Below are 14,485 nucleotides of genomic sequence, written 5' to 3'. Positions count from 1 at the left end.
TGCGTAGCTGAAGAAGAAAGACATATTTCAAAACCAACAAAAACAAAGATGTTTATATGACATTTGTAATAAATAATCACATGCATTAGTTTGTGGCTGAGCACACATCATGTACTTCCTGTGAGATATATTCATTTGATTATCAAACATTTATTTTGGATTTCCAAATTTTTCGCAAAAAAAAAATTAATATATTTTATTATGAGAATAAATCCTACCACTCTGGTCTTGAGGTTTCTGCACTTGAAAAAAAAACCTGGGACGTATCGCTCAATATTTACAATGCTTGATGCTAAATTTTTCACTCTTGATTTCGTAGGAGATATTTGGCAACCTTGTATTCTTGCGGAGTAAGTGGTCTGTTGATTTGCAATCCACTTTGACAGAACACCCTTTAACCTTACGTAGATCTGGTCTTCTGGCTCATGTTTTAATTTAGTTCTTTCAACTTTAATTTGTTTTATATCTTATTCAAGCTATACTTATTCATAGAAAAGGGAAACTGCCGTCTTTGAAGGAATTTGTTCATAATCTCTCAATGACAACAGTTTAAGAAATTGAAACAAAAATATTATTTATATTAAAATAAAATTTCAAAAAAATTAAAATATGTAAAAAAAATTAATATCTGTGTTTTCCATATCAAGATATTTTCACTTAAATTTATAGAATTTTCAACGTACATGGGCCTAACTTTTTAACTTGGATTGGTTGTAAAAATTGCAACCCATTCGAAAATGAACCAAGTTTAGCCCAACCCACTTAACTTGTGGATTCGCCTTTCTAATTTGTATTTTTTAATCAAATATGGAGGTCATGATATTCAAATATTTTGTTATTTATCCGTGTTAAATTTTATATTAATTTTATTTATATATAATTATTACTTTAATGATTTTCATCTGTATTTTATTATTACTTTGTAGATAATATATTCATACTCCTCCGGTCCTTATTATAAGACCCAATTTGACTTTTTATTTGGTCCTAATTATAAGACCCAATCCATTTTGTCTCTTATATTTATGCATTTTTTTCCAAGATAATCCTTCTAATAATGATAGTTTTAGCCAATATACTTAATTAGCAAGGATATTTTAGGAATGACAACACTTATTTATTATAAATAACCAACTTAACTTACTTCCTTAATCTCCTCAAATAAATCAATTGGGTCTTATAATTAGGACCGGAGGAGTATTTTGTCATCTATGCTATATTATTTATTTGATTTTGTGGATTTGATACAGTTAATTGCATTTTTCAAATTTGCATGAACTTGTTGAAAAATTATGGCGGGTTGACCAGTCTAACCTTTAAATTCATTTAAGGATTCAGGTTCATCCAATACTCCAAAATATTTTTTTCAAGTACATCCAACACTTTGAAATATTTTTTAAATACGTCTAATACCCTAAAATATCTTTTTAATGCATTTTAAGGCAAAAGAATACTTTCAAAGCACCTGAAAACTATTTTATGATGCTAGATACATCACAAAATACTTTCGGATGCTGGATATACACTAGAAAAAAATAGTTCAAGATGCTGGATATGCCGGAGGGCAGTAAGGGGGATTTTTATAATTTTTTTAAAAAAACCAAAATCTCTATTTAATCATGTATGAAGAGGAGAATTTTTCTTATTTTGAGGTCATAATTTGAAAATTTTAAATTCAACAATCATTTTTCATGCCATTTTCCCGTTTATCCGTTTATATTGTTGACGTGAAAAATATGTAGAATTAAGAAAACTACATCGAGGCTTCTGCTTTTTTCAATTTAAAAAACAAAAAGCTTTTTCGTGCTTAATTATTTCTGATATGAAGGAGAAAAATATTCATTTTCCTTTTTCTACCGAGACGAAACGATATCTATTACTACTTTCAGTCCTAAATATAAAATCTAGTTAACTAATTTAAGTAAATTAAAAAAATAAATTAAGTTAATTACTTATAATAAACATGTGTTGTCTTTATTAAAATATCCTTATCAATCAAATTTATGAACTAAAACTATTATTATTAGAAGTACTATCTTGAAAAAAATTAAATAAATATAAGAGAAAAAATAAATTGAAGTCTTATATTTAAAACTAAAATAAAAATCAAATGAGTTTTATATCTACCGGTAGCACTTCATTCCACTTTATATCCTTGTAAAAATATGTCTTCCTCTAATCTTAAATATAAAATCCTTTTTATAGTGTAAAATTACACTACAAAAAGTATCCCCTATTTAGAACCAGAGGAATATAATGCATCAAGCGAAACTAAGACGCGGATGTTACTTCTCTCTTTAGAATCGATATAGGAACTTTCGGCCAAGTCAGTAATCCCTTGGAAGCATGCCATTGCGCAAGGCGTAAGACGCAATAACTCAATTTCAAGGGCGCATGATTTGCCTAGTCATGAGTGATCCCCCCCCCCCCCCCCCCCCAAAAAAAAGTCGATAAGAATTTAATAATATCCTGGCCATGATGACTTTTTTTTTTTAACTTATTTGCGCTCTTCATTTAATTAAAATCATCTTAAACTTTTACTGAATTTAAAAATAAAAAAATATCATAACAATGGTGGTGATAAACAATAAACAATAAAGGAAATTTCCTTTCAGTGATTCAAAATCATTTTATACAACAACTGAATACAATTGCGTAATAATAATCAATTTGTTCCTGCAAAAAAATTTTGTAAAGGGAGACGGGGGAGGCTTAAAAAATAAATTAAAACAACCTCGTCCTCCTTCACTTCCTCAGTAGGTTTAGACGCAAAAATGGACCCGCCTCCTTTCAATTCTAAACGATATCAATTAACGTCTAAACAATAGCAAAATATCACCAAATAAAAGCCAGGGATTCCAGCTTATAAGGTTGCAACTAGTCACCATCCTTGGCCACCAACCGCACATACTTCTTCTCAACTGCAAATCTGGAACTCGAATTGATCTGTCACCATACGAAATTTCATAAGAAACACATGTAATTGGGAAGAGATAAATGAACATAAATACAATCGAATGGGCCAACCTTATGCTCAAGTGCCTCACTAAGTTCAGTTTCATCAACTTCAACGCCAGATTCCTGCAAGGCTTTCAAGACATGTGTTCTCAACTTCTTCATCTTCAATTTTCCATCAGGATGCTGCTTCCCAGGAAAAAGAAAGCACATGTAAGTGCACAAACAGGCGCACAAAACATAGGCAAACTAAATTAGCTAAAATTTACCCCTCACTCGGAAAAGGCATATTTAAAGGAAATTCATCGGAGAGGACAGAAGGTCCATGCATACAATCTCAAGCTCACTATGAGGATAAGAACTGCGCATCGTCCAAAATAAAACACAAAATAAGCACACATATCACTCTGAATCCACAGATACTTACAGATTTCAACGCTGATTTGATAAACTTCTTCCACTTTATGTTCTTCTTGTCATTAACCATCGTTTCTTTCTTCAAACGATCTTCTTTTCTCCCAGCCTCTGCTCCTTCAGCCTGAACTACTTCCCCATTTCCCAACTCACCTGAATTGTCATCCCTGCCCTTTTTCCTGTTAGGGTCATCCTCCGCCACATCAGATTTCCTCTTTTTATTTGATTGAGAGATTTCATTCCCCGATTTCAAGTTATTGTGTTCAGATGGATCTTGCAATTTTGTCTGCTGTCCATTATTGTTGAGTTGGACCTTATCATTGGAGGCTTGCTCCACTGGAAGCTTTGCATCCGGAGAAGATGCGTCCATCTGAGTTGGTTGTTGCTTTGCAGCATGGAATGCCCGAGCTTTTGCCCTGTGTTTCTTTCCATCGGCATGGAGAAGAAGTGTTTGCTTACTCGTAGCTCTTGTGTTGCAGAGGCTGAAAAGCAACAAATAAATCAAGGAGAATGAATTTGGTAGCAGTGCAGCCAGCAACAAAGCTTAGTTAATAACTTAAGATTCTGGGAACCAAGTACAGGCACAATTCAATTCCCAATTATTAACATGACACATCTGTAAGGGTATTTCAGATAATCAGTTGTTTTTTGCAATAGAACTAATAACTGCGTGGATTCTAAACGAAGAGGTAAGAGAAAGTCAATGAAGCCAATTGTACTAAAAAAGATATTTCAACATTTTACTAGCAATCAATTCACAAAACATAATTCCAACAAGTATACTTGGTATCTACTCAAACGTACATCCCTTGAGTTACAACTCAGCAGGGATTGCAAACTACTATTTGGCTAAGATGGTCCCACCTTAGTGGCTGAAAATCTACTATTAAAAAGAGCTATACCTCGCACAGAGCATTGGTTCATAAGATAGGCATAAATAAATGATTTTACATAGATTTTTGTAAAATACTTCCTAAAGCAACAAAAAGCGCACATGATTAGATGCCTTGAACTTACTAGCACCTATTCCTGTCCATTTTGACATTCTCTGCTTACATCACATAACAATTCAAACTATAACCTTGACGATCCCATAAACCCAAAAGTGCAATAAATTATAAGTAGCAAGCCAATTCATGCAGAGAACAGGAACTAGGAAGCCTGAATCCCATCCCAAGGAAACATAAAGACCAGGAAAATCATTATACTTTAAAACATTAAAATGTCATTTCAGTAGACAAACTATTCAATACGTACACCCTGAATAGCACGGTGATAGAAAGTGCAACCAATAGAGCATACCTACAAAACCACGGAGGTCTTTCTGATAACCCAACATGAATATCAACTTCAGGCTTTTGCTTGTTATTATTGTTAGGTTTGGCAGTTGTAACATTCAAAGTTTTGCCTTGGCCTTTTGGACCATACTTTTCCTGGATTAAAGAGTGAGAAAAATTACCTTTATAAGCTAAGAGGGTCAAGGGCAAACCAGAAATAAAACTTAATCAAATTACTAATAACATCGCAGCAAAACTATCAAAGCCAAGGACCGCCAAAAGTAAGAAAGGGGGGACAAAAGCTTTACCAAACCTCAATCAATAAGCTGACAAAAGTAAACAAAGCCCAAAAAGAATAAAATGAGGCAATGCTGTGGTGAAACATGAGCAAAAATTCAAATGCCAATAATCAGAACGGAGTGAATGATCTTTGAGCACATAGTGGACAACCATGGAGCAACCAACAATAAACATCACTAGAGAAAGGAAACTTGATAGAAGCGTCCCTGACCACACGCTGGAGAAATCCAAGATGAACTAATCCTCAGACACTCTAAATCTAAAGATACCCCGTTTGAGGCGCCCAGATTTTGAATTTATCGGAAAGGGACAAAAAGGTTCAAATTCAAAACCATCTTTCGTTCTCATTCATTGCCATAGAACAATAATCCACTTCGAAAAAGAAGTAGCTGAAAGACTCCTGTTTATCCGACTTGATCCAATAAGAATATTATGATACAGAGGGGCGTACCATTTCCGTAATACATTGTGTGTGCTGCTGAACGGTGTCTTGCCCAAATATTTCTCCACAATCGATGCATGACAACTGCAATATATAGTCAGGGAAAAAAAATTAATTAAGCAAAACAGCAGGGTCGGTGTACCAAAATAACCAAAGTGGCTTCATCATTTCATTTCCCAACTATATGCTGCGTTCACGAAATTAATCTAATCTAGCAAACGAATAAACCAGTGTGTCAATCGATAACAAGAATGTAAGTGGGATCGAAAAAGAACCTTAGAAGCGGAACAAGTTCTGAAATGATTCGGTAACTTGGGTTTCTTCAGATTGTCACCACAATCCTCGCATTGAAACCAAACCATCCCTGACTTTTTTGTTGCCAAATGCCAAGTGCCTCGGCGACTCCGTTTCAGCCAATTCAGGGTTTAACGGAGCTAGGGTTTTCGGAAGGATCCAAAATCCAAATTGTGTCCCACAGGCCACGGAAGTATCCCTACTCCTCGGTCTTCCAATTCGTTATTTCACCCGCCCGCCCCAAACGTGGCGTTTTGCGTCTAAGCATTTGCTAACTGTCTTTTAACTCCAGAATGTCTCCATGCTCCCACCTATTATCTGGATATATTTATGAAGTATTTAGGAATCTACAAAAGTATTTTTTTAAAAAGTTTTTTTGATAAATCAAAATAAATATTTTTTTCGTATATTATAAATATATTTTTAAAATTATTATTTTGTTTCCATCCAAACACCTCTAATACAAGTCACATGTCACATTTTCATTTTTTTTGGCCAATACACATTTTCACATAACGTGATAGCAGGAAAAAAAGAAATGTATTAAATTGATAAAAAATTATTTTTTATTCTTTGGATTTTTTTCTTTATATTTACAAATCATTTTATATCTAGCTTCTTTCTCACTTTTCAATAAGAATTAAATAAAGATAAATTTGAAAAATAAGAATTAAATATATAAATAACTTCTATTTATAACTAAAATTTTTCTTTACAAGTGATTTACATTTGGGACAGAAGTGATACAAGTTTATATGTTTTTTTTTTAAATATTGCTATAGTATATCCACTTAATGACACTAATCACGGAGATGATATTGTTATTTGAAAGGAAAAATAAATAAATAATCTGCATTTTTCATTGCCAAGATCAAAACATGCACAAATATTTTTCTTTTGCAACAATAGATATATTACATTTATAACTATGATCATTGTAATTAGACATTGTAGGAAATATGTATGTATGTATGTATGGTCTCAAAAAACACATTTAAGAATAGCATATGTGCCCGATGAAGATCACGTAAATGACAGACAAAATTGAACGTAAGCTCCCAGCTGTCTGATTGCCTATGCCATGAAGTGGTTCAGAATAGAAGATTGGTTGCTTTTTATGGTTGGCCTCAGTCCTCCTTTTATCCCAATGTCCCAATCTTGGATCTCTAGTCTCTACCTCCTCCATTACTTCTTTTTTTTTTCCCATTCTTTTTAACCTTACAAAAACCAAATGTGAGTTGGATATTAAAGGCTCCGGAGGTGTTTAGATGGAAACCAAACTATAGTTTCAGAAGTGATTTTACAGTCTACAAGGTAAATATGTGGAAGAGTTTATCTCGATTTAAGAAAAAATGCTTCTGAAAAGCACTTTTCAGGATATCCAAACACCCCCTCACTAAAGATGGATCTCAACCAACAAAGAGTTAATTTAATAGTGTAAGGTCCTGCTAGATTCTTTTAGGTCTCAAGTTCGAGTCCCGGAAAAGAAATCTTTGTAGGGAAAGAAAATCATGAACCCCGAACTGGATTAGATAGATAACAATATTTAAAAAAAAAAAAGAAGTTAAGATGAACCTCAAAACTCAGAAAAGCGCTCACCAATGTATTTATCAATCAATTACTAGCTAATAAAAATATGATAATTGATTTTTAGAAAATTTCATGCAATCATTGAACCACTTAGGCGAACAGTAATGAAACCATTTTATTTTGAACATGCGATAAATATGTATACATAACAAAAATATCTGTTTTGTAAACTTTATCTCTAATTTAAGTCATCCTCACTAATATTTTTAAATAGGGATTTTCCCTTTTTTTTCCCTTTTGCTTGTAGATAATATATTTTATATTTATGGTTTTCTATGCAATATGTTTATGGTTTTATCTCCAACTTTATGTTTTATATTTTATAGTTGATCTTTCCATTTGAGAGTAAATTTTGAATAATAATTAAAAGAAAAGGCTTAAAGTAGATGATATGAACATGATCGACATCTTGAACGTGACGCACTGCTCACTGGGGTAGCTTGGCTGCGTCTCATGGGAGACTTGGTCCCATATCGGCCCTTCCTATCTTAGCACGTAACCAGACTATTTTTTTAAAATATTTACACTCAGCCTTCATTGATTACTTGTTAATTATATATGAAAGCTTATTTATGATTGAATTTGGGATTTATGACTGTCTCAAAAACGGGTCTACCTGACCCACATTAGCTTAAATGAGCTGAAGGCCGAAAGTTTAGTTCCATAATTTCCATGACTTTTCTTAAGAGGCTCAAATTGTTCGTGTTTGGGGTTAGATCTGAAAATTTTGAATAAATTTCTTAATTTAAGTCTTGCATTATCGTAAAATAATCAAAAATAGGTATATAAAGTCTGATTTGCGTAACATAAGTCTAGGCTCTAAATGACCAAATTAAAATAGTTTAGAATCCGAATTGAATAATACAAACCTAAACTTTAAAGGACAGGAGATAAATCTTTTAAAGTCTAAATTGTAAATATAAAATCAAATATTCCTTAATCATCATCTTCATGATTTTGTAGGGTTTAGTCCATAAAGAGGGAGCTGCATTTTAACCTTAATTTTTTAAGGAACTTGAAAATAGAGAAACAAAAGCTTCAAGGCTAACCCTCTATGCTTAAAATGTCTAATTTTCAAGGCTCATTCTCACGTATAAAATAGGTAGTTAAAATATGATCTATTATATATATATATATATATATATATATATCTAAAGAAACAGAACATGATGAACAGGAAAAGAGCGCATTTTGTCCCCATAAAGCAATAAAGCATATGAATTGTATTGCACTTGAGCCCGATTTCACTCGAATGAGACTGAAAGGGGTTCCTCTTTTAGGCCCAAGTGGAAGGAGGAACCCTTTTTTTATTTAAAAAACATTAAAAAAAACTATTTTGTGACTATCTATATTTTCTCTCATTTTTTAGTTTCATATTTATGTTTGTTTCTCTTAATTAAATGCTTTAATTTTGCTCTATTAACGTCTTTAAATTTAATACCTTTGCTCCGTTAGTCTCACTAACTATTTAACTTATGCATAGGAGGTGTTAACAAAACAATTTAAATATTTTTTTTCTTTTCCAGTCCTTTTGATCACTTAAAAATTTTTGAGAATTTATTTGAATTAACGTTGACAAGGTTAACTTTTATATCTCACTTGACTTGTGCAAATCAAAATTAAGATAAATTATTTATATTTAAATGATATTTTATTAAAAAGTTAATTTTACCAAAAAATTTTTTGGATATATATATTAAAAAAATCAATGTTCTTTAAATTGATCTTTGGACAAAAAGCAATTACTTGTAAAAATAGGTTATATTGTAAAATAAAAAACTACAACAAAAACAAAAAGCTTGCTTTAAAAATTGCTTGGATGGGGGACAAGAGGGAGTATTAAAATAAGGAAATGATTATAAATAAAGGATATTTTAGGAAGGAAGAGAGGAAAAAAAGGGAAGAAAAGTGCTGTGTGGTTGGAAAGGGGACATGTGGCTCAATGATTGCTGTCACGCTCCAATGATTCAGGCTCCTCAAAAAGGGCACTTCCGTCTTCCTATTTCCTAATTTCCTCCCACTTATTTTATAATTTTTTTGTTATGTTTTAAACATAAAATTTGTTTTGTAGTATAAATTATATTTAGGATTAGAAGAGTATTATAATTTCTCAATACTGTCTTTTACTACTATATATTTGGTAAATTTTTTAAAAATTTTCCCATTACAAAATTTATTATCTAAGTATATTTGAAATTTTTTTAACGTCGGAGGTGCAATATATTTTTCGTCCGAGTATTGTTGTTGTTGCTGTGTAATCTATTTTTGACTGTTTACAAAACAAAAGGTATTTTTATGTAGTTAAAAATATGTTGTATATAATTAAATAACAGTTTCACTCGCTTAATGACCTAAGCCCTTGAGTACATTTTGACAATAAATTTTTTTATATATTTTATAATTGAATGCGATGGATAATATTATAAGAAACTTCTAAATGAGTTTCATTATTTATAACTTATGAGTAAGATAATACTGCTTTTGGTCCTAATTATAAAATATTATTTATAATTTATAAATAAGGTCTTATAATTAGAACCGGACGTGGTATGTTGTAAAATTTATGTATTACGTATTGTGATGTTAAATTATATTGACTGAAAGACATTCGTATTCTTATGTTTCAACATTTTTTTTTTAAATAATGCCCAAGGTTCACCTATTTGATCGGATGCATATTAGTTAAATTTTCAGTCGAATTCACTTTTTGGGTGTCCCCAAATAATTGACAAAAATGTTAAAATTAAATAGACTAATAACTACTCCTCCAGTTCTTAATATAAAACCCATTTAACTAATTTGATTAGATTAAGAAAGTTAGGTAAGTTAGTTAATTATAAGAAATGTGACACCCTTTTCTTAAAATACTATAATCATATTTCTTAATACCCCATCTTCCTCTTCTACTTGATTATAGTTGAGGGAGTATCCATAAAGATAATTTAGAGAAAATTGATAAATATAAGAAATGAACTTTATATTTAGGACTAAAATTAACTCAATAATTAGATTCTATATTAAGGACCGGAGAAGTATTTATTAAAAGAAGAGTTGAATATCACGGTTATTATTGAAGCATATTAAATGCTGTCATATGTAAGCGTTGCATGCATGCGTGCGTGCATGTGTGTTTGTGTATAAATGGAATTACATGGAATTATGCTTATCTCAACAAATTTTTTTTCCCAAACTAAAGTCAAATTAATTAAAATAAATACAAATAATAATCGAATGAAATATAATAGTGGCACAGTAATATATAAATCATAATAAAGCATTCCTTGCTGACAAACAAAGAAATGGATACTTCAACATCTAGCTGTCGACGGTTCTGCTTTTGTTTATCTATTTGCCTGCATCTTTATTCTTTCCCTTTTTATTCTTCACCAATTATTTCTTTCACTGAGTTGTACAATTTATTTTATTCTGTCAAAATTATTTTTCATTTTTGTTAAATAATATTTTGGGATAAAATGATTTCGCTCGAAATATTACTTAAATACCAATTCTTTTAAGGAAAAAATAGGCTGATACTATAACTTTAAGGTAAAATCATAATTCAAAATTTCTAGTTACGTTTATAAAAATCATATATTTTGAAATTATTTTGAGGATTCAGAATATAAAAAATTAAATGACATAAAATCCTACCATTTTACGTTTTAAGTGAAGTTTTTTTTTTTTCCATAAAGTGTTTGAAATAATTTTAAAATTAGAAAATTTAATATAAATTTATGCAGGTCCTAAAACTGTAGCTGGGCATAATTGCTGTGGCAAATGCATTATAGCACATTTCAAAAGTTGCTTTCAATAATTAAAAATATTATTAATTAAATATTAAAAAAACAAGGGAATTGATAAATGGGGACCCAATCAACGTGAATTTCGTTGATTGGTATGATATTTATTAAAATATTGGGTTCCTTTCAGCCTAATCTCAAATCCAATGCCAACACGAATTATTTTTATTTTTTAATTTGATTGAGTGTATTGTTATGTTTAATTTTTCAAACTTATATTTTTCAACTCTTTATTAAGTCATTAATTAATACAATTTTGTGGAGCCAAAAAAGCAATTTTTAAAAAGGCATTGTTTAATATGGTCAAAATAGCAATTTCAATCCACCATCAATTTCAAATGTTGTAGCTATTAAAGATATACTCTTCCGGTCCTAATTATAAGACCCAATTGACTTTTTTGAGGAGATTAAGGAAGTAAGTTAAGTTGGTTATTTATAATAAATAAGTGTTGTCATTCCTAAAATATTCTTGCTAATTAAGTATATTGGCTAAAACTATCATTATTAGAAGGATTATTTTGGAAAAAAATGCATAAATATAATAAACAAAATGGATTGGGGTCTTATAATTAGGACCAAATAAAAAGTCAAATGGGGTCTTATAATAAGGACCGAAGGAGTAATATAATAAATTTTAATTTCTTTTTTACAAGATATACTATTGATGTTTTTCAAGCAAAAATCAGAAGGACTTAGAATTTAAATCAACATTAATATAAAGCATAAAAAAAATATACAAAGTCATGCAACTAGGGAAAATATGCTAAAAAAAAAACTCACTTATAAGTTAAAATTATTATATTACAATCTATCCTTGATATAAAAACTATTTAACTAATTTAGGTAGATTAAAAAAAATAAATTGATTATTTATAACAAATATGAAATGTTACATGATCTCTTTAAAATATTTCGTGTGACATTATCAAACTATATATCAACTTATAAGTTAGGTAAGTTAATTTAAAAAAATAATAAATATAATAAACAAAAAGAATTGATATGTTTTATTTAAATGAAATTCAATCCTTTAATTAGTTCTAATATTAAAAGTTGAAGCTTGAGGGAATTTGTTACACGTTTTTTGGCAAACGCATGAGCCTCGTCCTAATATACGAGTATATTTTTAAAAAAACTTATATCAATGTGAATTCAATTTTTCTCTAGCAAAATTCAAAATTCAAATCCTATCAATAGAATGCTGGCAAAAAAACAAAACAAAAATCAATCTTATCAATAGTTTTGGTTTTAAAAAAAATCTTATTAATAGAGAAAGCAATACTTAAGAGTAAACATAGTTGGCAGAATCAGATAATTGCTACTACTGACCAATGAAAGAGTAATTTTTCATTTATTTTATTGGCCAAAAAAGTCAAAGTATTTTAAGATATATAGTATTTGATATTTTTAAAAATTTAAATTATGCTGTAAATTAAAAATATAATAAGAAATTTTTTAAACTTGAGAATTTATTTTTGATAGAGTTCAGAATATTTTTTTCCCCACTAAAAGTAACGTGTTTATGTTTCTGCGAAGCAAAGCTCGTCATGGAAGGAAATGAATGAAACTCCAACAGTAACACAGAGACACACACTTCACTTTCAGCACAAGCAAAGCAACCAGCCATAGCCAAATCGCTAAAACAACGCAACACAACAGAACAAACTACAACCACCACCACCACCACCGTGAACCTCCATGCCTCACCCGCGGTCATCCTCGTCGTCTCCCTTTCTGAGTCCACCTCTGCTTATTATTATCTTACCCATTATCATCCTTCTCTTTCTCTTCCTCGCACTTCCTCCTTTTCTCTCCTTTACCTCAAACCTCCTTCGACCTACCTCCGTCAGGAAAAGCTGGGACTCCATCAATATTCTGTTTGTGCTTTTCGCGATTCTTTGTGGCGTTTTTGCCAAGAGGAACGATGAGGATTCGGCATCGTCGGAAGAGGTGGAAACTGTGAGGGTCAGGGCGGTAGGGTATGAGAAAACTGTGGAACAGGAAGATGGGCCTGTTTCTCGGCATTGGTATGGGTTCCCGGAGAATAAGATTTATGATTCACCTCCGATCATCCGATTGCAGTCTCCGATGACTGGAGTTTCCCGGCTGAGGAGAAGCAGTAGCTCTTATCCCGATCTCCGGCAGGAGTCGTTGTGGGAAACTGAGAGTGATAGGCATCGGTATCGTTTCTTTGATGATTTTGAAATCGACAGGTTTCGATCGCCGGAGAGGGAGCAGATTCCGGTGGACATCCGCATGCGGCCGGAAAATGTTGAGCAGAAGGTTGGAGAAGAGGCTGATGTGAAGGAAATTCAGGTTGATACCTTTGAAATTCGCAGTTCGTCGCCGCAGCCACCTCAACCGGCTCCGAAGTCACCGACGCCTCCCCCTACTCCTCCGCCGCCGCCTCCACCTCATCCGCCAGCTACTGCTCGGCCCAAATCTAGGCGAACATATCAGAGAGTCCCGCGCAAGAATAAGGTGGAACATGTGAAGGTCGATGATAATGATATCACGAGGAATCCTTCTCCGCCACGACCACCTCCGCCCCCGCCCCCGCCCCCGCCTCCGGCACCGTCGTTCCAAACAGAATGGGAGCATAAACGTGGAAGGAATCAACGGAGGAAGAGTAATGTGAAGAGGGAAATAGCAATGGTGTGGGCTTCACTGTCCAATCAGAAAAAGAGGAAGAGAACGCAGAGAACAACAAAGGTCGACCATATTCACAATGAAGACAACCTCAGTGCGAAACAGCCTCGGCCGCCTCCCCCTCCTCCTCCTCCGCCGTCAGTTTTCCACAGTTGGTTCAAGATGGGAGGAGGCAAGAATAAGAAAATTCATTCTGTCTCAACGCCTCCACCTCCTGCTCCCCCACCTCCACCGCCATTGACATCTTCGAAGCGATGGTCATTTCGAAAGCCCAAGATCCCGCCGCCACCCCCACCGCCTCCTCCTCCAGCAGCTGAACCCCTTCGGCGTCGAAACGCCGGTAGGCCGCCATTGCCCGCGAGAACAAGCACTTTCCACAACGAGACATTACTAAACAGCGGCAATCAATCACCACTGATCCCGATCCCTCCACCACCTCCGCCACCGTTTAAGATTCCGGAGATGAAGTTCACCGTTCGCGGGGATTTTGTGAGGATACGCAGCACTAACAGCTCGCGGTGCGGCTCACCCGACCCCGAAGAAGACCCAAATGACCCGAAACCCAAGGAAGACCCGCCCGAAATGGAAATGGGTGGGACCATTTCCTGTCCCAGCCCTGATGTGAACGTGAAAGCTGCGACCTTCATTGCGAGGCTGAGAGGGGAATGGAAACTGGAGAAGATAAACTCAATGAAAGAGAAGCAGAATTTGGGCCTTTACGGCCCAGGCCCAATGAGAGGGCCCAGCTGAAGTTGGCACTGAGA

General features: G+C 33.2%; 2 protein-coding genes across 2 annotated transcripts; one reads left to right on the top strand and one right to left on the bottom strand.

Annotated features, from left to right (window-relative positions):
* Nucleotides 1-2,696: 2,696 nt before the first annotated feature.
* On the bottom strand, nucleotides 2,697-5,845 carry LOC114713123 (UBP1-associated proteins 1C-like). Its single transcript, XM_028897704.1, has 6 exons — nucleotides 5,664-5,845; nucleotides 5,398-5,472; nucleotides 4,672-4,802; nucleotides 3,383-3,851; nucleotides 3,028-3,141; nucleotides 2,697-2,946 (listed from the first exon to the last, which is right to left on the bottom strand). The coding sequence occupies exons 1-6, from the start codon at nucleotides 5,748-5,750 to the stop codon at nucleotides 2,878-2,880; spliced, it is 945 nt and encodes a 314-aa protein (XP_028753537.1). The 5' UTR covers nucleotides 5,751-5,845; the 3' UTR covers nucleotides 2,697-2,877.
* Nucleotides 5,846-12,770: 6,925 nt separating this feature from the next.
* Nucleotides 12,771-14,471, top strand: LOC114713155 (formin-like protein 5). Its single transcript, XM_028897743.1, has one exon. The coding sequence runs from the start codon at nucleotides 12,771-12,773 to the stop codon at nucleotides 14,469-14,471; it is 1,701 nt and encodes a 566-aa protein (XP_028753576.1).
* Nucleotides 14,472-14,485: the final 14 nt, after the last annotated feature.

This window comes from Neltuma alba, unplaced genomic scaffold (genome assembly GCF_004799145.2).
Source record: "Neltuma alba isolate B1F8T4 unplaced genomic scaffold, ASM479914v2 tig00011419_pilon, whole genome shotgun sequence".
Classification (NCBI taxonomy): Eukaryota; Viridiplantae; Streptophyta; class Magnoliopsida; order Fabales; family Fabaceae; genus Neltuma; species Neltuma alba.
The sequence above is the reverse complement of the archived record's forward strand: the minus strand, read 5'-3'. Positions and strand labels throughout refer to the sequence as shown.